At 57.5% G+C, this 23,413-nt stretch overlaps 1 protein-coding gene across 1 annotated transcript in view; it reads right to left on the bottom strand.

The window, feature by feature from the left end:
* Positions 1–3,987: 3,987 nt before the first annotated feature.
* NECTIN1 (nectin cell adhesion molecule 1) overlaps positions 3,988–23,413 on the bottom strand; it is a 64,685-nt gene continuing 45,259 nt past the window's right edge. The window contains 5 exon segments of the mRNA NM_001287128.1: positions 3,988–8,278; positions 17,230–17,381; positions 18,787–18,904; positions 19,309–19,611; positions 20,159–20,509. Coding sequence (NP_001274057.1) covers positions 7,731–8,278; positions 17,230–17,381; positions 18,787–18,904; positions 19,309–19,611; positions 20,159–20,509 — 1,472 coding nt within the window. The 3' untranslated portion in view covers positions 3,988–7,730.

Raw genomic sequence — 23,413 nt, 5'->3', positions numbered from 1 at the left:
CCTGCTAGGCACCTGGCATGACCTCTGCTCCACACCACTAGAATCTCCAGGGTAGCTTGTTGTGCATGCATCTGTCCCCTGTCTGGGTCAGCACCCCAGAGGCTCTGATTCTATTAATCCAGGGTGGGGCCTGGGTATTTGATTTTTTAAAGTCCTAATCGATTCAGCCGTGTGTGTGTCCCGGGTTCAGTTCTCTGACTCAATGGAGCCTGTGATGTGTGTGGATGATGCCCTGGAACTGGTTCTCCAGCCAAGCCAGGCTGTTCTGTGCCCTTCCTGGAGGAGCTCAAGATGAGCTTAGATGCACCGGCCGGCCTGGAGGGGCCGGCTCAGATGAGGCCCCAGGCAGTGGAGTGTGTGTGCCAGGGGGTGTGTGGTTGGCAGAGGGGAAGGGAGAGGAGGGGGCAGTGCCTCAGCCACCCATCCAGTTGTTGGTGGCATGGAGGCAGAGTGGGGAATGGCCTGGCTCTGCCATCAAGGCTGTAAACCAGCAAACAGTCTGGGGGCCACAGAAGCCAGTACCAAGGCGGAACCCAAGGATTGCTACCCAGAAGTGTCGGGCCATGGGGGCAGGGCCGAGGTGCTTCCAGGAGCAGGGTTCCCCCTCCGGCTTTCACAGAAGCCTTTCCTTGTGCACCTTTCCCTCCCCGCCCAACACCTACTTCCCATTCTTCAAAAGCATGGCGGATACCACCTGTGATCATTGAGATTTATAGTAAGAAGCATGTGTTCGGTCTTTGTCCTGGTTCCTGGCACAGAGCTCCTAAAACCCTTGGAATTTCCTAAGTGATAAGAGCTCTAAAGGTGGCTTGATACTCATAAGGAATCCTTTCAGCCACACCTGGGTTTAAGTTAATGAAGTTTGGAAAACACCTAAGAATGGAGGCTGGCTGCCAGGGGAACCGACTGTGTGATTAGAAGGTTAGAACTTTCCGCCCCACCTCTGACCTCCAGGGAGAAGTGACAGGCTGGAGATTGAGTTCAGTTACCAGTGTCGATAATTTAGTCCATCACACCTGTGTTCTGAGGCCTCCCTAAAAGCCCAAAGGGATGGGGTTTGGAGAGCTTTCAGCTTGGTGAACACACGCAGGTGCTGGAAGAGTGGCCTGCCTTGAAGAGGGCCTGGAAGCTCCCAGCCCCTTCCCAGGTGCCTTGACCTATGCGGCTCTTCCATGAGTTATATTCTTTTTATAATAAATAGGTGATCTATTGAGTTAACTGTTTTCCTAAGTTCTGTGAGCCACTCAGCAAATTAATTGAACCCAAGGAACCTCTGATTTATGGTCAGTGGGTCAAAAATCACAGGTGACAACCTGGATGTGACCCTGGCATTGAGGTGGGGGACAGTCTTGTGGGACTGAGTCCTTAGCTAGTAGGATCTGATGCTCCCTCCAGGTCAATAGTATCCGACTGATTTATTACTTGGTGGCATGGAAGAAAATGCACATTGGAATTGGTATCTGAATCGTACCATCTTTTCCACTCAACTCCAAAAGTGGCTCCCACAAACCCAATTTATCCCCCACGGGGGTTCACACTGCTCCATGGGTGAATTGAAACCCAGAGGACACCTGAGTGGCTCAGTGGTTGAGCATGTGCCCTTGGCTCAGGCCTTGATCCCTGGGTCCTGGGATCTGCCTGTGTCTCTGCCTCTCTCTGTGTGTCTCTCATGAATAAATAAATAAAATCTTAAAAAAAAAAAAAAAAGAAAAAAGAAAAAAAGAAACTGGTGTCAGGTCTTGCATTCTCCAGAGTTAGGCTGGCACCACCACCTTCCCTGGCTTCCTCCCCTTCCTACGGCTCAAGACCTGCCTCTGGCCCTGAGCATGTTGAGCGCATGCTTTCTGATGGTCTGGTTGCTAAGCCTCAGTTTCCTCACTGGGCTTCAGTTCTCATTGTGCTGAATAAGCATTGGACTAGAGTGATCTCTTATAGAACAAGTGATATAAGATGCTAAATTCTCACGTTAGCCTGGGGTACTCTTAAATGCTTCTGGTCTGGAGAACTCTTACGCATCCTTCAGGCCCAGAGGAAACACCACAAGGCTTTCAGACCTTCCCAGGCAAAATGAGCCATTCCTGTTCCGTGCTGCTGCCACAGTGCTTTACGCACAGCTCTGCTTCAGCCTGTGGCCACCAGGCACTGGTTATTTTGGAATTCAGGACTCCTGGAGGCTCTGAATTCTTTGAAAGCAGAGACTCTGGGTGGGACCATCACAGGATCTCATGGAGCGTGGCCCACAGTGGCCAAATGAATGAATGAATGAATGCATGAGTAAAAAAATGAATCCCTCGGTTTGTCAAGTTCATTCTCATCACCATCTACGATCAGAATGGTCAAGGTAAGGAGAGAGGCCTCTGTGGTATCCAGAAGGGAGCTCTGGCTGCCCAGCTATCTTAATCCTGGGCTCACAGCTGAGGTAGGGCAGTGGCAGGCACACCCCAGGGGGACCTTAGTCACTCAGATGGGTCCTGTCCCCAGGCCATCCAGCGTTGTGCTGTGCTGAGGGTGGGGATGCGGGGATAGGGTGGAGGGTTGAGGTTTGGGTGGAAGGAGCCTAAAGGGGAAAGTTCTTGCTGAACCTAACTCAACTAGCAACTAGAAAGCTAGGTGTGCCCTAGGTGTGTCTCCTGGGACCCTGGGGGAAAGGGGCCAGGTCTGGCTGGTCCGGCCCGGAGAGCCTGTGCCTGGGACTAATTGGCTGGCCCTCCTTCTGCTGCTGGAGAAAGTCTTGGCTAATTTGCCGGAACGCTCTAGTTAAATGCCAATTAGGACGTTCTGTCCACTGCTCTCTTCCAATATATTAATAATATAATTAAGCATTTATTGCCTGCGCAAATTAAAAATTAACTTAAACGGACAGCCTGGAAAACTGAGGAAGTGACCACTTACGCCACCAATTTGCATCTCATTCGAGAATCAGCATCCAAACAGTCTAGGGTGCTGGTCTGGCCTCCCAGTGAGGGGCCCAGCCAGCTGCCAACAGCTGCTGGCTTCTTCTCCACGCCCAATTCCCCGATTCCGCCTGGCCTCCCCTCCCCACCCCATCCTAGGTGTGGAGGATGGGCTTCGCCCCGGATGAGTAGGAGGGCTTTCTGCTAAGCGGCCACCTTGGCTTCCAGCATCCCTACCCCCTTTCCTCAGGGGCGTATGGTATGGATTTCAGTGAAAGGAGATGCTACTGGGGGTGACAGGGGGAGGTGAAGCCCCTGCCACTCCCACCCAGGATCGATTTGTCCTGCATTCCAGCCCAGGAGATGGGAAGCAGATGGTGCTGGAGTGGGGAGGGGAGGTGAACAAGGGACGAGGAAGGAGCCCTTCCCTGCAACCAGCCCTCTGGAGAGATGAGGGGCCGGGTCTCTGGGAGAGAACTGGCAAGGGACAGGTCCTGGCAGTTTCCTGGAAACAGGAGATGAAAGGATAAAACTCCCCATCTCTTCTCTGTCCCCAGTGTGTCTGACACGACAGGTGTGACACTGCTGGTTTTCTTCTCCAAACAACCGCAGGAGGGGACTTGGCAGGAAGGAGCAGGACAGCAGGGAGTGGGCGAGAAGGGGGAACTGGAAGCAGCCTGAGCTGAGCTCTGCTGCTGTGGGGCAGGGAGGCAGGGACTCGGGCCAGCTGGGGCGGGGGGTGGGGGGGTACTGTCTCAGTGAGCCCCCCACCTCCCAGGCCGCCTGCCCTGAAGGCCTCCCTGCCTGTGCTTGCGGAGCCCAAGCCCTCTACTGCCCACGGTCTTCCGGTGTGCGGGCGAAGCTTTGTGGCAGCTTGCGAGTTGGGGTGAGGTCCCAGGCAGGACCCTCACCCCCCACCCCACCCCGGGGCGAACCCCTACAGGCGTCTGCAGGACTGGGGGACCTGGGCACAGGGTGGAGGCTCCCTTCCCTTCCCCACCATGCCGGCTCCACCCTGTCCCCGTGCCCACAGCTGTGAGAAGGGCACAGCGACTGCGGGGAGATGACGAGTGACGCAGGCAACCAGGGTTGTTTTAAACACTTTATTTATAAAAAAGTACATTTTTTTTCCTCAGTACATTTTTCAACCCATCATTTTTTTTATACAAGTAAAAGGGGGTGATGCAAACACCCCCTGGGTCAGAACCAGGAGAACCTGCGCTGGGCTGTCCCTGGGGACCAAAGACGAAACGGTGACAAAGAAACCGAAGCCAAGGTAGAGCGTCGCACTCAGAGGTGAGGGGTGGCAGCTTCTCCTGGATTTTGTTTCCATTTATACAAAAAGAGAAAACCTTTTTTTTGTTTGTTTCTGGCCAAGAATCCCATTTCCTCACAGCAGGAGTTGGAAGAGCAGCAGGCTGGTGGCGCAGGAGCCCCTCTGGTCTTCCAGTCGGGGCCATGAGGGCCCAGGAGCCCCGGGCCGGGCAGAGGCACAGGCCTGTCCCCCAGGTGCTCAGGGCCGGTGCAGGGCTCCCTGTGGGTGCGGGGACCTGGGAGGGACCCACCTGCTCCGCAGTAGGAGAGGGCTCCTGGTGGCAGTCGGCCTCCAGAACTCTCTCTGGGCCCCCAGAGGCCTGCGAGCTCTCCCTCCCCCCAGCGAGCTGCCCATATCCCCCAACACAATTCCCCGATTCCTCTGCTTGGAGGATGGCAGAAAAATTATTGCACCAGTGGCTTGGGCACGTGGGAGGGGGTTGGCAGAGGGGGCTCACACCCAGGAAACAAGGCCCCTGTGAGTCTCTGTGGTGGCCTGGGCATGGGGAAATCACCTCTCTCCTGTGTTCTTCCAGCAGGACCCCCGGTCCTCTGCTGGCTGTGCGTCTGCGGGTGTGCACCTGGGCTTGGGTCTGCGTGTGTGGGGGTGTGCCCCGTGGGTGTGTGGACTGGGCCTGAGCTGGCCGCGCTTGCCTGCTCGTGATCACCGATTCCATTCTGCTGCTTTTCAGCTCCTTCTGATGAAAGGGGACTCGGGTGGTTTGTGTACACATTAGAACAATATCAAAATCTTAAAGAAATGGGGGTGGGGGGTCAAGGGAGTGGGGGGGCCAGAACAGGGAGGGTAGCAAGAGGCAGGGGGACAACTGGGGGACGCCTTGGCACGAGGAATACCAAGTTTATTTCATTTCCAGCAAAGGCAGAAGCTCAGCTCATGCTGGGGGCGTGAAGAAGCGAGACGTCCTTATCTCTCTTCGGGGCCAGGCCTCCCCTCGGCCAGCTGGGCTGTGTCGGAGGGCCCGAGAGCACAGTGCCCAGCTTCCCGCAGACTGGGGTGCCGAGAACCCCACCTGCCCCGGGCCGGAGTGCCACCCCCTGCCTGCCTCACTGCTCTGCTGGGTGTGCTGTTGGGCTCCAGGCTAGGCAGGAGCCTCCACATGGCCCACGCTCGTGGCATGGACTCCACAGTTTGTGCTTTGCTTGGGGGGAGGGTCTGGAGGTGTCTGAAGGGGGACTCAGTGCTTTGGCTGGGCCCAGGGGCCCTCCTAAGTACATCATAGAATGAGGAATAGCGGGTGGCAGTGGGGGATGAGGGAGACACAGGAGGGGAGAGTTCTTTCAGTTTCATGGTTTCAAGGAGACAAAATGCCTTTATCAGGCAGGCCCCTGGGATTTCCTCCTGCCTGGGGGCAAGGAGACCAAACAGAGGGCCCAGAGCGCTGTGAAGTGGGACTGGATGGGGCAGTGATGTAACATGGGAAAGGTCCTCTGCCCTGGGAGGGGAGACACTAATACTGCTAAGAGAAGCAGCCCAGATCCTCTGCTCCCCCCCTCTGCCCTGTTGGCTAGAAAGACCCCAGAATTTTCTCCCCCAACTCCACCCCATCTGGTACCCCCAATGCCAAGAGGGGAGAGCTGCCCCAGGGCTGGCATGGCTTCAGACTTCTGCTACGTGGCTACTGGGCAGCCAGGGCTGGGGCTAGGGCAGTGGGGGCCAGGGGAGGGTGGCCCAGCTGCTGGGCCCCGGGGTTGCCAGGGCAGAGACAGGGCTGGCTGGGGATTCAAGAGCAGCACCAGGGCGGGGAAGAGTGGGGCTGGGGGCTGGGGCTCCCTTGGGAAGCCTATGGCAGGGTAGGTCAGTGCCCGTGGGGCACAGAGTGGTCTGCTTCCCCCCTCCCCCCAACACTTGCCATCCCACAGAGCCCCTGACAGCCTAGGTTGAGTTAACTAGAACCCTAATGGGCAGGCATGAGCCCGCCTCTCCCATCCCAGGGTCTTTCCTATCTAGAGTGCTGGGGGGGACAGAGTGAGCAGATGGAGAGACTGAGGCACTTTGAGCTGGGGAACGGAAGGGGCTGGGAGGGGCCTTTCCCCCATTGTACAGACAGGAAGCCCTCGTCTTGGGGGACTGATGGGAGCCCAGAGCCCCGTTCAAGGAGGGAATCTATTATAACTCAAAGGGAATGCTTCCCCAAGGGTCCCCTCCTGCTGCCCCCCCATCCCAGAATGGAAACCAGATATAGCTGAGCAAGGGGTGGAAAGTGGCGAGCAGGAGCTTCTGAGTCAGGATCCCTGGCCCCCCCACTCCCCTTGCACTTTCTGGCAAGCCCAGAACATCTACATTGGCCTTGGCAGGTGAGGTGCCACCCGTCCGCGCTCTTCAGCATCTGTATTTGCCAAGCTTCTGTGGGGAGGACTCCCTTCCCCATTGCCCTCCGTGGTGGTACTCGGTCACCTCGGACACCTGGACATCTAGGGAGCCCAGCCCTGACTCCCCAGGAGAATCAAGAGCTGCTAGCACTTGACAGATAAGGGAGAAATCTTGAGAAACTCCCATGCTGAAAGAAGCAATTTAGGGCCAGCCCGAACTCCTAGGATAGGGGCACCAGGGGGCCCTGGTCTCAGCAGTCGCTGGAAACTTCTGAAGGCTGGCCTCACCCTCAGCTGGGAGGGGAAGAGGTGGAGCAGAGAGGGGTGGGCCCCGGCGGTGTGCAGCCTGGGAGGGCGTGTGACCCCAGGGGAACGAGGGGTGGACATGAGTGGGGAGTGTGCATGTAGGTGTCTGTGTTGGTAGAGGTGTATGGGAAGTGTGGGCCAGAGTCCACCCGGAATCCCACTACGTGGGGAGCAGACAGGGGTCAAGAGGAGAGACACACCAGAGCTGGGCCAACTTCACTCTCTGTTGGCCAATGAGGAAAAAAAATGTAAAACCAACCTCACCAGGAAAATACACTGCTCAAGGCCCTGGGTGGGGACCTCCACTCGATTCACTTTAGAAAGGAGACAACCCTGGGTGCTTTGGAGAAGCCTCTCCCTGCCTCTCGGGTGCAATGGCTGTCTAGACTGGGGGTCCAAGGCCCCGGCTGCTCATGGCAGGGGGTGCTGGGGTCCCTCTCCCTGGGAAAAGAGGAGCAGCATCTGGGGGTGGGGTGGGGCTTTCCCCTTGGAGCCCCCGGGCCCTCCACCCCCAGTGGAAAAGACACAAACAAATTCCAGTGTTGGGGGCGAGGGAGGGCGGGCTCCCCAAACCCTGCTGGGACGCCCAGGTACACAAGACGAGAACAGGGCTCCCCGCACAGAGGGCAGGCGGAGGGTACAGCAACACCAAAGCCACAGTGAACACAACACCATGGGGAGGACAGGGGTGGGGGGTAGGGGGGAAATTGTAACAAAGCCAGGTCGCACCTGCCCTGGGCTCCCCGCTCCCCAGGGGTGTGGGGCTGGCTTTGGGCAGCTGGGTGAGTCTCTGTCGAGCTCCTGGGGGAGCGGGCTGGGGGGGCGGGGGGCGTGCGGGTGGGGGCTCGGGGAGAAGGGCGCAGACGAGGCTCTGGAGACGGGGCGCTACACGTACCACTCCTTCTTGGAAATGAAAGACCCGTCGTTCTGAGAAACCATGTTCTCGGCCAAGTCCAGCTGCTCGGGGTCGTACTGGTAGCCCAGGGTCCGGTCCCCGTAGCCGTCCTGCCGGGCCTCGGCCTCGTCCACCGTGAAGTAGGGCCGCTTGGCGTCCTCGTCGTACTTGGGGTGGGGGCCGCCCACCTTGCGCTCGCCCCCGCCGCCCCCCTCCTCCTCCTCCTCCTCCTCGTAGCTGCTCCCGCCCAGCGGCCCGGGCTTCTTCTCATCGTCCGAGTCGTCGGGGTACTGCAGGTTCTGGGCCATGGGCGGGTGGTGCTGGGGGATGCCCGCCTTGCTGTAGCCGTTGCCGTACACGTGCTTCTTGGTGCTGTAGTCGCCCTTGAAGGTGTGCCGGCGCCGGCGCAGGGCCACCACGATGCCGCCCACCACGATCGCCACCAGCAGGATGCTCCCCGCCACGCCCCCGATGATGGCCGTGGGCACCGGCCCGGCGCGCCGCCCGTGCTCGGGGGGAGACGGGGTGTAGGGGAACTCTGGGCAAGGAAAAGACATGGAGGGGGACAGTGTCAGTGTCTGCTGGGGGGGCAGGGGGGCAGGGAGGCAGGGGAGGGAAAGGCCAGGGTGTGGGCAGCTCCAGATCCGCAGGCCCCTCCGGGAGCCCCCATCCCCTCCAGGGCCCCCCACTCTAGGGAGCCCTCAACCCCTCCAGGAGCCCACACCGCGTGGCGCCCTGCCCTCTGGGAGCCTTCACCCCTCCAGGAGCCCCCTGCCCCTCTGGGAGCCCCCACCCTCTCCAGGGGCCCCCCACCCCCTCTAGGGAGCCCTCAACCCCTCCAGGAGCCTTTACCTCCTCCAGGAGCCCCCTGCCCCTCCGGGAGCCCCCACCTCCTCCAGGGACCCCTACCCCTCTAGGGAGCCCTCAACCCCTCCAGGAGCCCACACTGTGCGGCGCCCTGCCCTCTGGGAGCCTTCACCTCCTCCAGGAGCCCCTCCCCCTCCGGGAGCCCCCACCCTTCCAGGAACCCTGCACCTCTTGGCGCCCCGCCCCTCCAGGAGCCCCCACTCCCTTCAGGAGCCCTCACCCCTCGGCGCCCCGCTCCTCCGGGAGCCCCTACTCCCTCCGAGAGCTCCCACGCCTTACAAGAGCCCCCACCCTTCAGCGCCCCACCCTTCCTGGGTGCCCCCTAACCCACCCTCTGGGAGCCTCCAACCCCTCCAGGAGCCCAGTGCGCAGTGGTGTTGTAGTGGAAGTGCGAGGAGAGGCAGAGCCCTGGAGAGCCTCCATGCTGGCTTTCTCCTTGGCTGTGGTGCCAGCCCACCCGGGTCCCTGTGTCCCCTAGCCGCCAGTCACTGTCAGGCACCCGGGGAAGTAAGTGTGCTATTAATTTCTATTCAACACACGAGGGAAGGAGGCTTAGAGGGGTTGAATAACTTGCCCGAGGCCACCAGCCAATGATGCAACGTTGGTTCTTTTGCACGGAAAACCAGTGTAAACGTTACCCCTGCCCCTCTGCCCGACCCTGCTGCTCACTGGGCGCCCCACGTCTGCTTCCACCTGCTCCCCAGTACACAGGGAAGAGGATGGGTTCCCAGAGCGGCCCCGTTGAAGCCCTGTGAGTCTCAGAAACCAGGGCTGTGGTTCTTGGCTGCCGCCTGGCCTGCAGGGCAAGGTGGGTGCCCAGGGTGCTGGCAGCCCGGGCTGTGAGCAAGATGCTCAGCATGGCTGTGCAGGAAGGGGGCACGAGCACGCGTGAATCCATGGCAACAATGGTGTGTAGGGAGCACGTGCCGGGGCACACCCTGGCCGTCTCGGCCAGCCCGCATGCCTATGCTGATGGGCCCGATGTGTGTGTACCAACCTGCACCCTGAGGACAGGGTGGAAACCAGGAGGCAGGAAAGGTGGAGAGAAGAGAAGGGAAGTAGGTAGGAGAAAGGGAAGGCCGGGTGGGTGAGTGCCAGCCTCTGGTCAGTGCTGCCCCTGACTCTCCCTCTTCCTTCCCAGCCAGAGGCCAAAGGACACCCTCCTCCCCCAAGGGGAGGGTGAGGGAGGTCGGTTCCCAGCACCACCACAGGGTGGCACCGGAGACCACGGCTGACCACGGTCAGGGCAAGAGTCCTGGTGGGCAGGCCCAGGGGGAGCCTGGGAGGGCTGTCCGATTGTTCTAGGCCCTCCTCTCTCAGGCCAAGGCAAAGGTGTACGGTTTGGACATTCCTTCCGGTCTCTGGGAATCGGTTTCTGTCAGCTTACTCCCTGAATGAGCATCACTCACTCCAGGGGAATCCTGCTCCTCCTAGAAGCCCATTCCCTCCTCCCAGAGGTGAAGCTAGCCCCGTGTGGGAGCGGGTGGGGTGCTGTCTGCAGCAGGCAGGAGCAGCGCAGAGACTCTAGAAGAGGAAAGGACTTCTGGGAGTCCGGGCTGGGAGGGCTAATGAAAACACGGGGGCCCGAAGAAGGGATGGCGATCTGCCTGCAGGCACATGGCTGAGCAGGGACCACCCAAATGCTCCTGTTCCTCGCCTCTCCACATGCAGGAGTTGGCAGAGCGAGCAACAACTACTTGTCACCACTGTGTCCTCAATGCAGGTCAGCGAGTGGCTGTCCAATAAATATTTATTGAATATTTGTCCTCACCGCCTACTTCCAGAAGTTTCCCTGAAACCTCAAGCTTCTCCTGCTTTACCAGGTCCCATCTGTTTACTGCCTTTAAAAAGCGCTGCACACCTGCTCCCCACGAAGTGGGAGCTGCCTCCACAAGGCGTGCCCCAAAAGGCAGCTAGCAGGAACCTAGCCTCTGCTGTTTTTACCCTGCCTGCTGCCTCTTCAGTTCTTGCCCAGATCTGAGTGCTCTCCTCTCTAACCTGCCTCATCACTTCCCCCATCCACCTACCCATCTACGGATCTATCCATCCACCGATCCATCCGTCCATCCATCCATCCACCCATCTACCCATCCATCCATCCATCCATCCATCCATCCATCCATCCATCCACCAAGCCACCCACCCATCCCTCTACTCCCTACCCAACTATCCATCTATATACCCATCTACCCGTCTACCAATCCATCCATCCATCCATCCATCCATCCATCCATCCACCTATGCAATCAAAAAACATCTACGGAGCATCTATTTTGCTAGTCACAGGATACAAGAAACTCATAGCCTATCTGGGGAACCAAATGACACCCTTAGGGACAAAGCAGCACACAGACATTCAAGGGCACTGGCAGAGAAGTGCCTCAGGATTCAGGGGAAGGAGAACAGTGTGGACTGGAGTTAGCCCAGGCTCCTTGGAAAAGACTTATGCCATGCCTTGAAAGATGGCAAGGACTTGGAGAGGCCAAGAGAATAAAACAGGCATGCAAATGAGGGGACCTACCTTTCCTTTCAAATCTTTCCATCAAATCTTGTTGACTCTTCCTATTCAATATTTTATCACTTCATGCCAGATTTTACTGTCTTTGATTCCCGACTCTCCCACCTCCATCTGGTCTCTGTCCCCTTTCAGTCACTCTATCCACGGTCAGGAAGTTAATTTCCACTGTGTAGACACTACCACTCCCTTTCTCAAAGATGAGCAGTGATGTCCCCACCGCCCACTAGACAGTGCCAGTCTGGGCTTCAGAGCTTCCATCATGCCACTTGATCTTGGCTTTGGCTAACTTGTCCGCCTTGTTGTCCAAGTTCATTCTTTACTGCAAATCTTTGCTCATGCTGTTGGCACTGCTAGAAATGCCCTTCCTCATTCCTTCCTTTCCATTCTTTCAGTTTTCGAATGGCTAAGGTTCTCCTTTTCTCGAAGGAATGAGGAGAGGGGCTGGGGAAGTGGCAGCCTCAGGATAATTCGGAACTGTTTCTAGTCAGGGTGTTACGGCTGTGTGCAGTCTAAGTTCTGATGCATTTATTTTTATGCTTTCTGCGACAGCGGAGACCCAATGAAAAAATAAAGCTCTCCTACATCGTACTCGACTAGATTGAATTTTGGGGGCCCCACTAATCAAAGTATGGTAGAGTTTGCTGTATTACCTGTTTCATGAGAGTGGCTTGTGTCCCAAATTAGTCCATAAATTCGAATTCAGAGTAAATCCAGAACCTGACCACTTTCCACCATCGCTCTGCCCCTAATCGAAGCCACCATCACCTGTCACCTGTATTATTGCAGTAGCTGTATAACTGGCTTCCCTGATTATAACCTTTTCCTTTTATAGATGATTTTGAACACAGCAGCCACAGAGCCCTGTTAAGTCTGGAGAGTTTAAAATGGCCTACATGACCTGTGCCTCCACTCCCTACCTCTGATTTCATCTCTTGCTTTCTTCCTGGCTCACTCTGCTCCAGGCTTACTCAGGGCCTTTGCACTGGCTGCCCTCCACCCAGAAGACTCTTCCCCTAGGTGTCCCATGGTCCCTCCCTCACCTCCTTCAGGGCCTGGCTCAAACTTCTGAGATCACCTTCTCACTGAGGCCCTCCCTGACTGCCCTATTTCAAACCACAGCTCACGAACCCCACCCTGGCACTTGTGACCCTTTGATCCTGTTCTTCTTTTCTCCATGTCACTTTTTTTTTTAAAGATTTACTTGACATGGAGAAAGCACAAGCAGGGGAAAGGGTAGGGAGAGGGAGAAGACTCCTTGCAGAGCAGGGAACCTGATGCAGGACTCAATCCCAGGGCCCTGGGATCATGACCTGAGCCAAAGGCAGATGCTTAACCACTGAGCCCCCCAGGTGCCCTTCCATGCCACTTTCAAAATGATCATATATTTTTTCCAATGTATTTCATCTGTTGGTTGCCATCTGTCCTTCTGTATTAAAACATAAACTCTAGAGGGACAGGGACATTGTTTGGCTCATTGATATATTCCCAAGCATCTCGCCTGCCTGGCATGTGGCTGGAGTTCAAGAATATTTGTTGAACGAATTCTGTTAAGGCAAAGCTTGTCTCAGAGGTGAGCCTCTGGGTGTCTTTCCTCCTCAAGGTCTCTTCTTTTTCTTTTTCTTTTTTTCTGTTTAACTTTTCCCCCCCCCGCTAAGAAGGTTTACTCTTCCCTGGGGATCTGTTGGGACCCAAAGGGAGCGCTGGTTATTTTGGCTGTTTTAGGGCCAGGCCTGCCCAGAGGTAGAAGAATGGCTAAGACGACCTTCTGGCACTGTGGATTTCAGAGTGCAGATGCCGAGTGAGGGTGCAGGAGGAGAAGACAGGAGGGTCTCATTCACTGGCAAGTGGAGGTGGCTGTGTGGTGTGGAATGGAGCACCTCACTCCCCACCCCCCGTCTTACGAAGGGTGCAGCTTGGCCTCCATTCCTGAAAGACCATGGCCTCCCCTCTGGGATGGCAGGCTGGTCGGGCCCCGGAGGTGGTGAGAGTTTGGCTTCCCTTGGGGGCTGTGAGTGAGGGGGTAGGCAGGTACAAGGGCTGTGGGCAGACCAGCTTAGGGTTTTTGTTTGATCTAGGATCTGGAGGAGGTTTGGGGTCAAAGAGAATGTATGGGCTTGCTTCCAAACCAATGCCTGGGGCTTCCCCAGGCAGGCATCCTGAGATGAGGCCAGGAAGCTGCGAGAACTACACCTCCCAGTGTGCAGTGCTGTGGCTGCAGGGAGGGTAGGAAGGCCCGAGGTTGGACTCTGAAAGCCCTCTTGTCCTGTAGGAGCTGCGGCAGCTGCACAGCGAGTCAGGCCACTGGACAGGGCCTCATCAAGCTGGAGCAGCACTGAGTCCTCCCAGGGGCCAGGATGCAGCTACCTTCACACAGACTCCGCAGCACACTGCCATTCACCAGCCTGGAGAAAGGCATGTTTGCCCATGGCACGGCCAGGGCTCCCGTTTGCACACTCAGTATGCAGACAGGCACCCGCCTGCTTGCCACTGCACATTTACACACTCAGGACCACACACCCACACTCATGCCCCGGTGTGCATCGTGGCAGGTTCACACACACCCTCCCTTCCAGATGGACCCCGAAGCCTCACTGACACTTGTTCCTGAGAATTCCCAGTCTAAGAGAGAGACCTGTTACCCTCACCCTCAAGTGGTCATCCCCAGTGGATGAGCCCAGGACTTCAGTGGAAATAGGAATTGGGGCAGACACCCTCCCTGCTCTGCTCCCTGAGTGGCCTGGATGCTCTCTTCCCCACAGCCCCAGTCCCAGGGATAGATGCTGTCCCATTTGGACCCTTTACTCTGGTCAAGGCCATACCCTGAGCACCTCTCCCCACTCTCTACATTAGAGGGAGAAGGGAAGGGAGCTCACTGGTTTGTTTTGTGACTACTGGCCGGACCCCATGAAATTGCTCTTGGCCACTTGGATCTTGGAAATGGGCCTCTCTGAGGGCCTCAGGCCCTGAGGACATGTACACACAATTCTGGTGAGTCTGTCTCCTTGTCCCCATGGCCACAGCCCAGGCCTGTTACTTCCCACTAGGGACACCCTCACTATACAGCCCCTAACTGGTCCCCTGGTGCCATCCACACAGCCTCCCAAATGCTTGGTCTATACGACCTGCCTCGCCACACTGCTTCTCCGCTGAGAACCCTTCAGAGACTTGCCTTTGACAACACAGAGAAAGGCTGGTTTCTCCCATTCCTGCCCACCTGGCTCCCAACATCTCCTTCCTATGAGCTTCCTTTGCCTGCAAACCCCACCTTCTATCATCCTCATAGGAACAACTCAAACACCACCTCCTCCACCTTGATCCGGGGCCCCAAGAAGCCCGTGCTAAAGTGTGTCTGTGCAGGTGCAATGCCTCGCATATGTGTGCCCTGCACACACACGTATCTTTGGCACACACCCCACCACATGCCTCCTCCCCCTCCTGCCCCAGCTGCTCCTCATTTTCCTCTCCAGATGCGCCCAGGGCAAAGCTATTACCCGAACGGATGGCCAGAATGAAAAATTAAATTTCCACTTATCCGTCTCACTCATGCATTCCCTCCTGACTGGGGGGCTTGGAGCCTGGGGCCTGGCCGTGTCCCTTGGACTGGGCCCCCAGAGACAGACACGAGGTGAGGTGGGACTGGGGCTCAGACGTTGTCTGTGAGCTCAAGAACACACAGCTCTGCAAGGCTCAGACTTCCTGGATGGGCCCTCCAGGGGGGCAGAGAGAGCTTCCCTCCTTCCCTTGGGACGGGCTGGCTAAACCGCTCCTGGGCACATCGATGATTCAGTGAGCGTCATGCCTCTCTGGCTTCTGCCTCACTGGGCTGTCAACAAGAGTGGCCTATGCAAGGCCCTTCTCACCACCCATGTGTGTGACTTGGTTACCACCCCTGTCCCGCCCCGTGCCTCTGGGAGCACAGGAGGATATGCCGTGTGCCTCTTCTAGCTGGAGCCCAGGCAGCGTGGCCTACCTGCTCACAAGGCCAGCTAGGCCTGACCACAGACCCCATGCAGGGTGCCACTGCGGCCATCAGCCCCAAGGAAACAGCCCACCTTCATGGCTGGCTTCTTTCCTCTCTGTTCTGTAGCCTGGGCCTGGGAAGTGCCCCCTTCCCTTCCTCCCTGCTCCTGGACCTGATGTGACTCCCAGATGAGCAGTCCTGGACTCTGGTCATCCAGCGTCCTCCTGAGCTTTGGGAAAAGAGAGGCCCTGACTTGGCTCTTTTGACCCTGCCCTGAGGGCTGGGTAGCACCACCTGGCCCCATAGGCCTCAAAGGGCCCCTTACTAGTCCACTCATGCCAGGGGTAGAATCATGGGGGAATCACTGCTCCCAGTTTCTTGACCTCCTCCCTGATTTCCCGTCGCCCCCCAGTTGGGGGGTGATGCAGCAGTGGTGTTGGTGGCCCACCACTGGGGAAGGTACCATCACACAGGGGGGCTCAGTGTGTGCAGCCAGTGGCCCATGCCCCTGGCCGGAGGTAAATGGGATTATTTCTGTGTTACAGGCTGAGAAGTGAAGGCCACAGAGCCAGGAAGAGCCAGGATGTGTGCACAGTGAGGCCAAGTGTGTGTTGTCCCTTGTAGGACATGCCTCGCAGTGGCGCGGTCACACTCTAAGTCTTATGAATACTTCTCATCCTGTCTGCTCCGTGGTCCCACGGCCAGAGCCTGGGCACCCATGAGGCTCCTACTGAAATCTGGCCCAGATTTTCTCCAGGAGGGGACACGTGTGTGACTCTACCCACTGCCCCACCCCATTTCCACCCCAAAGCCTAGCCTGGAGGATGGGTGGCCTTAGCTTTTCCCAGGCTCCACCTCGGATGCTTCTACTACTTTAACCAGTCAGAGGGCCAAGGGCAGGGGGTTGAAGAAAGTGGCCAATGACCAGAGACTCCACCTTCCCTGGGTGAGGATGGATGGAACAGCCCCAATGGCAGGTGGTGCAAATCCTGGACGCCTTCAGGCGGCTCATTTTGCAGCTGTGCCTTGGACGTACCCACAAACATGGTTGACTTCTGAGACGCTGGCCCAGAGCTAGTGCGTCTTCAGAACTGTGCTTGCCCTGCCCAACTTCTGATACTCCAGGGCCTGGCTTGACGTCTCCCTGAGGTCACTTCCTGCGCATGACATGTACGCTGGACACCACACTTCCTGTCCCGGGCGGTTCTTTCTGTCACTTTCTTATCCTGCAGCCAGCTCAGCTACGATGCTAAAGACACTCCCTCTTCCAGCTTGTGAACTTGTGATGGCTACTGTACCCCTCTATTGGCTTGTTGCGACCTTTCCATTAATAATGATAATGATAGAGATCAAGATGATAATCACAGAGCACGGGCCATTTGTTGACAGACTGGTCTGTGCTAGGTACTGGGCCCACATGATGCAAATTCTGACAACAAGCCTTTAAGGCACCTTGTCTCATCCCCATTTTCACAGGAGGGCTTGTCCGCGTGCCAGCTGCCTGACAATGAAGCCTATGCTCCTTTCGTGGCCCTGTGCGAAGCCTCTCCCAGAACATGCTAGCTCCTGTGCTCCTTCCCTTTGCCCTGAGACGTCAGGTGGCTGATTCTCCTCATCTGCACTGACACAGAGAGAGATGCAGGGACGATAGGAATTCAGTCAAGGGTGCACTGCCATGGCTTTGGGCTGTCTCCTTGTTTTCCCCCCAGGGTCCCCGCTTGGGATAAGCCTCGCCCTTCTGCCCACGTGGGGTTCCTGAGCTGCAGGATTTGAGTTCCACCTGCAAGCCCCCCACGCCAAGCCAGCATCACAGGATGCGGGCAGGCTCTAACACCTGTCCTCCACCGTCCCCCGCTCCCCAACCCCAACAGCATCCTCCCAGATAGCTCTTCCTTCCTCCCTGCTAGAGCCTCCCTCTGACCCCTCTTTGATCGGGGGTCACCCTGTTTCACACACAGCCTTATAACAGGGGAAAGAGAAAAGCAAAAGCAAGGCCAATGAATGGCCAGAGCTCAAGGGGGATCCAGAAGAGGAAGAGGAGACACAAACTTCCTGCAATAACAGAACCCGAAGGTTGCGTTGCGTCGACAGTGGAGGAAGCAGTGGTGGGGAGAGAGAGGCAGGGCCGGGCGCAGCCTCCTACCTGTGATATTGACCTCCACCTGGCCCGAGCGCGTGCCGATGGGGTTGGTGGCCTCACACACATAAGTCCCCGCCAGGCTGTAGTTGATAGGCCCCCTGAAGAAGAGGGTTCTGTTCTGGGCCTCCACGCCCTTGGGGAGAGAGCCGTTGAGCCTGTAGGGATGGGGAGACAGGCCAGATGGTTATGACTCTGGCTCAGAAGCTGCCCTGGTGTCACCCACCTGCCTCCAAGGGTCCCCACCCTTTGGCCGAGTTAATAATAGGCAGGGTCTGTCTTGGGAGGAGGAGAAGCAACCACAGCAATAACCTATTGCATTTCACAGTTTCCTATTATTCAGCGTTTCATGCTTGATGGTCCCAGCACTAAAATGTAGACAGGACAGGAAGGGACTGGTCCCACTGAACAGGTGAGAAACTCTACGTTCAAGGTCCAGGAACACAGCCTCTATGTGATAGAACTGGAGCCTTAGCCAGGTCTTGGACTCCTGGCACGGTGCTCTTCTGACCACTCTTTGGTTTCTTGGGTTGCTGGTTCATCATAGAGATGTCTGGGTCCTAACCCCGGATCTACTGAACCTGGACTGCTGGAGCCATGGCCTGGAAATCTGTATTTTGACAAGTGGCTCGGGTAACACGATGTGACCCATGTCGAGGAATCGTGTTCCATTTCACTACCTCATTTTCTCAGTGGGTGTTATCACAGGCCTTTTTCCTGGGGAACATCCTTCTGATCCCCGAGGCCTCGAAGCTATTATTCTCTTGGACCTAGCAGCTCCCAGGCACACTGCTGAAATTGGCAAGCAGGACCCTGGACAGCCACTTGCACCTTCAGAGGCACTTCTGGTTCTAGGAAGTGGATGGAGGGTGAGAATTAGCTAGGGCATGCCAGCACCTTCCACTTGGACAAAGTGGACAGAGACTATAGACACAATGTGGGCACAAGCTTCTGGCCATCAACATCAACCTGCTTCTTGGCTTCCCTACGCCCATCTTTCTATGTGTTCCATCCAGCTCTTCTCTGGGAAGAACCTTGGCTCAGGCAATCAGAGCAGGCTGGAGGGGCAGACGGGACCTGTGAGAGCCAGGCTCAGAGACTGTCATCAACAAGATGACAGGATGTGGGGCAAGCACTCCATGAACACTGGTGTTCTGGGCTGACGGCTGCCCTCTCCTTGAGAACCTGGGGGTGCCGGAGAGAAGGAACGGGAACAAAGAAAGATCTGGGATGCTCCAGAAAGCCAGCTTCCCTGGGGACACCTCGATAAAAATAAATAGCGGGGGCTGGGGTGGGAGTGACTCAGACTGAATCACCAAAGGGAAACGATAACATTCTTTATTAGGGAGAAGGCAAGTGGATTATGAGGGAATCCCCCTCTGGCAGAATGGTTTGGCCCACTGACCCTGATGCTGCCAGACATGGGGTGTCTGTGCCTGGGATCTCCCCATCTCGCTGAGAAACCTGAACCAGGATCCTCATTTCCTCCTGACACGATGCTCCTGGAGGTGGTGGGGGAGGGGTGGGTACCTCCCTGTGACCAGCCAGCCCCAGAGCACTTACGTGGTCCAGTGGTACTCGGTGGCAGGGGGGTTGGCATCGGCTTTGCATGTGAGCTTCACATCCATCCGCTGAAGGTACCAGTTCCCATCAAACCCCTCGATGGTCACTTCGGGCTCATCTGTGGGGCCGGGGATGATGTTTGAGAAGGGTAAGGGCAGCCGTGGCAGGGTGAGGGGACCTTGGCCAGGGAAGGGATAGGAGGTAGCAGTGACGTGGAGACAGCTGGAGAGGGGGAGAGGGAGGAGGTGGATGGGGATCACGGGCCCTCAGAGCAGAAGGAGCGAGGAGGATGAGGAAGGACAAGGACAGATGAGCCAAGGGAGATGGAAGAAGAGAAGAGGGAGGACAAAGCACCCCCAAAAAGCAAGAGGGAGGGGGAAGGTCAGAGGGGTGAGGAGGAAGGAGTGGGGGGAGTGGCAGGAGGAGAGAAGCAGAGGAGGAGGGAGGGCTGGCATGGGGGAGGTGGGGGGAGGGACAGGGATGCCCACCCCGGGTACCCGGCCCACACCGCGCCCTGCTTACACTGCACGTTGAGGGTGAGGCTTTCCCGGAAGCGATCCATGTGGTAGTTGACGATGCAGGCCAGGGACTGCTGGTGGGCCTCCCGGCTGGGCACCAGGCGGTAGCGGCTGATGACGGTCACTGTGCCGTTGGGGTTCCGGATCTCTTGGTACTCCGCTTCGCCCTTCAGGCGGGTTTCCCAGGACACCACGCTGGGAGGCTTCCCATTGGCGGAGGTGCAGGTGGCCACCAGGACCTTGTCGTCCTGCCCCTTCTTGGCTCGAAGCACAGCCTGGGTACCCTCCACCCAGTTGGTGGGTTTGGCTGCAGGGAAGCAGAGAGAGCCATGGCACCAGCTCTACCGCCCCGCTCAAGGTGTGCAGGCCCGGGATGTGGCCCTCGCCATCCTTGCCTCTCAGCTGTGCTGCACCAGAGTGGCTCCCATCGCTTCTCATGGGACTGCTTCATATCTAACCTACGTCCTTCCTGCTCTACGACTGGTAGCCGATCTTGTCAAGCCGAAGCCTTCTCAGAGCCTTGGCATGCTCAAGGCAAGTGGCTCATGCGGCCCTTTTCCTTACCTGGTGTCTGAAGCTTCTGGCTACTTCCCGGTCATCCACGAAGTACCCAGGTGGGCCTCCAGCCTGACTCCTAATCCTCAGCTCTGTCCACAGCTAAGGCCCTGCTCCCGACCCCCAGTGAACTGTGGGACAGCCCGGCTGGAAGGGACTGGAAGCACCAAGCCCGGAGCTTTGGGAGCATGTCAACCCAGGGAGAAGGTCTGGGGCCACTGAGGCACACGGTGAGGATGGCCAAGCCCCAGGCCCCAGGCCCCTGCACAAGCAGGGAGGGAGGGGTCGGGCCAGCTTACCCATCACGGTGAGGTTGAGCTGGCTCTCCCGATTGCCGGCGGGGAAGGTGGCAAACTCGCAGATGTAGACCCCCTCATCGTCCAGCTCCAGGCGGGAGAGGCGGATGGTGCCGTCGGTGAAGGAGGGCCGCAGGAATTCCACGCGCTCGCGGTAGGGAGCCAGCACCGAGACGCCCATGGCTGGGTTGTAGATGGCCACGTTCTGCTTGGAGCCATTGGTGGCCTTCTGCCAGGTGACCTGGGTGATCTTCACGCTGGGCAGCGGGTTGGTGAAGCTGCAGTGCAGCACCACATCCGTGCCGATGAAACCGTACATGGAGTCGTTCACCTGGACCACCTGGGCGTCGGTGCCTGGCGGAGGAGACGCGGGGCTGGTCAGTGACAGGCTCGGCCCCCCGCCCAGGCTCCCGGGGCGCTGCCGCTTTCTTCCTGGCGGCATTTCTCTTTTGATTCTCATCATAAAGATAGTACTCTGCTTGTAATAAAAGCACTCTAGGCAATACTGAAAACTACCGAGAAGAAAAGGCACCACCCATGATCCATCCCGCTGCTCAGAAATCTCACCGCTAACCTCGTAGGCGGCATTCCTCCTCTACTTCCTTCTCTCTACATCCTTTCTCTAGATGTCTCTGCATGACCGTCTCTTCCCTACACAAAGTCAGAATCCTATTGCACGTATTGTTTCCTACGTTGCCTTTTCTCCATGGCAGGAATATACACCTCCACCCTGGTTTCTGAGGAGGCTCGAGGGCACTGCTCTCCTAGGAGCCGCCAACTGCGTCAGCCTTCCTGGGCCTCAGTTCCCTTTTGGCAAATGGGGCATAAAGATCCAGTCCTCCACCTCACCGGGGTTGCTAGGAGAACCAAATGGGACTAACGAGAAAGTGTGTCAGGAGACAGGAAGCGCTGCCCACATGGCTCACAGTGGCCGCCATGATGGCCACCCCCATAGGTCTTCTCCCTTAAGACTGGGTGCCCACGCCCTGGGGGCACCGGCTCCGTCCCTGCCACCCAGCCAGGCAGGTTGAAGTAGGTGCTGTGCAAGGCCCTACTGGCTGGCTCCTGACTGCCTTACCGACCTAGCCTAAAAATGTCTGGACATTCGGCATCCTGGTTATCTGGGCCCTGCCTCTTGGTCCACGTCTCTCCGTACATGATGCCTTCCAACTGTGTCAGACGGGGCCCCTCCTCAGAACACGCCATGTTCCCGTGTTCCCTTCCTCCCTCTGTCCCTCCTCCTAACACTCCTACTAGACTCTTGCTCATGCAGCACCCTAGAAGGCCCTGGAAGGCTCTTCCCCTTTTCCACCGAAGGATCTCCCACTCAGGCCACCTCTTTTAAGAAGCTTCCCAGACCTTCCCCGCCACCTCTGCTACAGATCTTTTCTGCCTCGGCATGTGGTTGTTCGCGCCTCTGACTTCTCCACCAGAGCAGCATCTATGCGCTGCCCAGCCCAGCCCAGCGTCTGGCACACAGTAGATGCTCAGTAGATCTTTGCTGCCAGACAAATTGCAACGGAACCCGTGAGAATAGAGATTTGCAAGAAACAGGGAGTGATCAGTGGCATCGGATGAATGAATCAATTCCCCCCAGTCTCCTCACCGATTGCTTTATTCCCACTAGAATGACTTGTTTGAGCTCTGCTCTACCCCGAAACTCAGGGCAGCCATCCCCTCCGGTGGGTCTCTCCGGCCCCGGCTCATTACTGAGCTCTGTTACTGGCAGTGCCTCTGCACACTTTGTTTGGTCACATCTTTACTGCACTCAATTTATTGAGCACCATTGATAATATGAATGCCAAGGCCTGTACTGACCCAGAGGCAGGGGGATGGCCTTAAGGGTCTCCCAAGGGAGACTGGGGTTCAAGACTGGAAACGTGGGGCTCACATGTCCCTCTGCACATGGGCAGGGCACACTCCTCTGAGGGGCTTGGAAGACCACAGCAGGTGAAAGCTGCTGCCCCCAACTCCTGCCTTCAGGAGGGTACACAGGCCATGTCTCCTAGGTCACTGTAGTATCCTCTGTGTTTGGCATACAGTAGGTACTCAAAAATGCTTGCTGAATGGATAGATCTTTGGCCCCTTTGAGCCAGGCCCTTGCCATGCTCTGAAAGCTTCCCTGATGCTCCTCACTTCTCTATTCTCTATTCATATCCACACAGCCCTGCAAAGCTGACCTGGGGTACCCCACCCCTACCCCTCCAGCTGTCCCCTCGGCTGGTCTATGGGGCTCTGACATGTCCCTGGGCAGAGAGCACTGTGGGCTGGTGGGAGTACAATGGAGGGAGCATCCATCAGGGAATCGGGAGAGCTGGGTTCTCTCGGCTCCCTCCTGAATGGACCTTGGGACCTTGGCCAGCCACTTCCCCCTCCTGAGCCCTATTTTCCTCCTCTGTAAGGGAACAGGACTCCCCCAGTTCCCATGGTCCCTTCTGGCCCTGAGTCTGTTTCCCTGAACTGCAGCCCAGCCCAGCTGGGGCCCCACCCCAGAGCGAGTCCCACGGTGAGGTCAGTGGGCCAGACAGCCTAGTGCTCCTGCTGACTGGCCAGTTGGCAAGCGGTTAAGCCCTAGGCCCTCCCAGCAGGATAAGTGGGTGCTCCCTCCCCCACCCCCCTAGTCGCCACTCACCAACCTGCTGGAGGTTGCCCAGCAGCTGAGATAATGTGGGTATAATTGGGGAACTTTCACCACACAAAGCCAGAAAACAGGAAAAGCCAGTTGGGAGGGCTTGGGCCATAGGTTGGGGTTGGGGGTTGGGGTGTGGGCACCAGGAGCTGTCTTGGGATTGGTGCCCAGGCATGGTGGGGCCCATAGCGGGACACAGCTCACCAAGCCTGCCTCGACCCCATCTCTCATCTCAGTCCTCAGCAGGTGTGGGGACGGGCAGGCTTCAGTGCCTGGCACACACGCTGCCATTCATTTGCTGTGTCTTCAGCGGTGACCTCACCCTTCAGAGCTGTGAATGCCAGGAGGGAAGATCGCTGACAGCGGCCTGGGCATGGGGGCGGGGCGAGTGCCGCCAGGGGCTCGGGCGCCCCAGCAGCCCTGTCTCGTCCATCATTGCCTAACCAGACCGAGGCAGCCCTCCCCACCCTGATGTCTGTTTTGGGGTTAAGGCCCCTCTCTCCTCTCCAGAAGCAGCCCCATGGGGGGCTAGCAAGGAGAGTGCCTGGCATGTCAGCTCATTGCACACAAAGCCAGTTCTCCTAGCCCTTGCCCCTTCTCTCCTAGTGATGAGTGGGCAGGTGAGAGTG

The sequence above is a fragment of the Canis lupus genome, chromosome 5, assembly GCF_011100685.1.
Source record: "Canis lupus familiaris isolate Mischka breed German Shepherd chromosome 5, alternate assembly UU_Cfam_GSD_1.0, whole genome shotgun sequence".
Classification (NCBI taxonomy): Eukaryota; Metazoa; Chordata; class Mammalia; order Carnivora; family Canidae; genus Canis; species Canis lupus.
The sequence above is the reverse complement of the archived record's forward strand: the minus strand, read 5'-3'. Positions and strand labels throughout refer to the sequence as shown.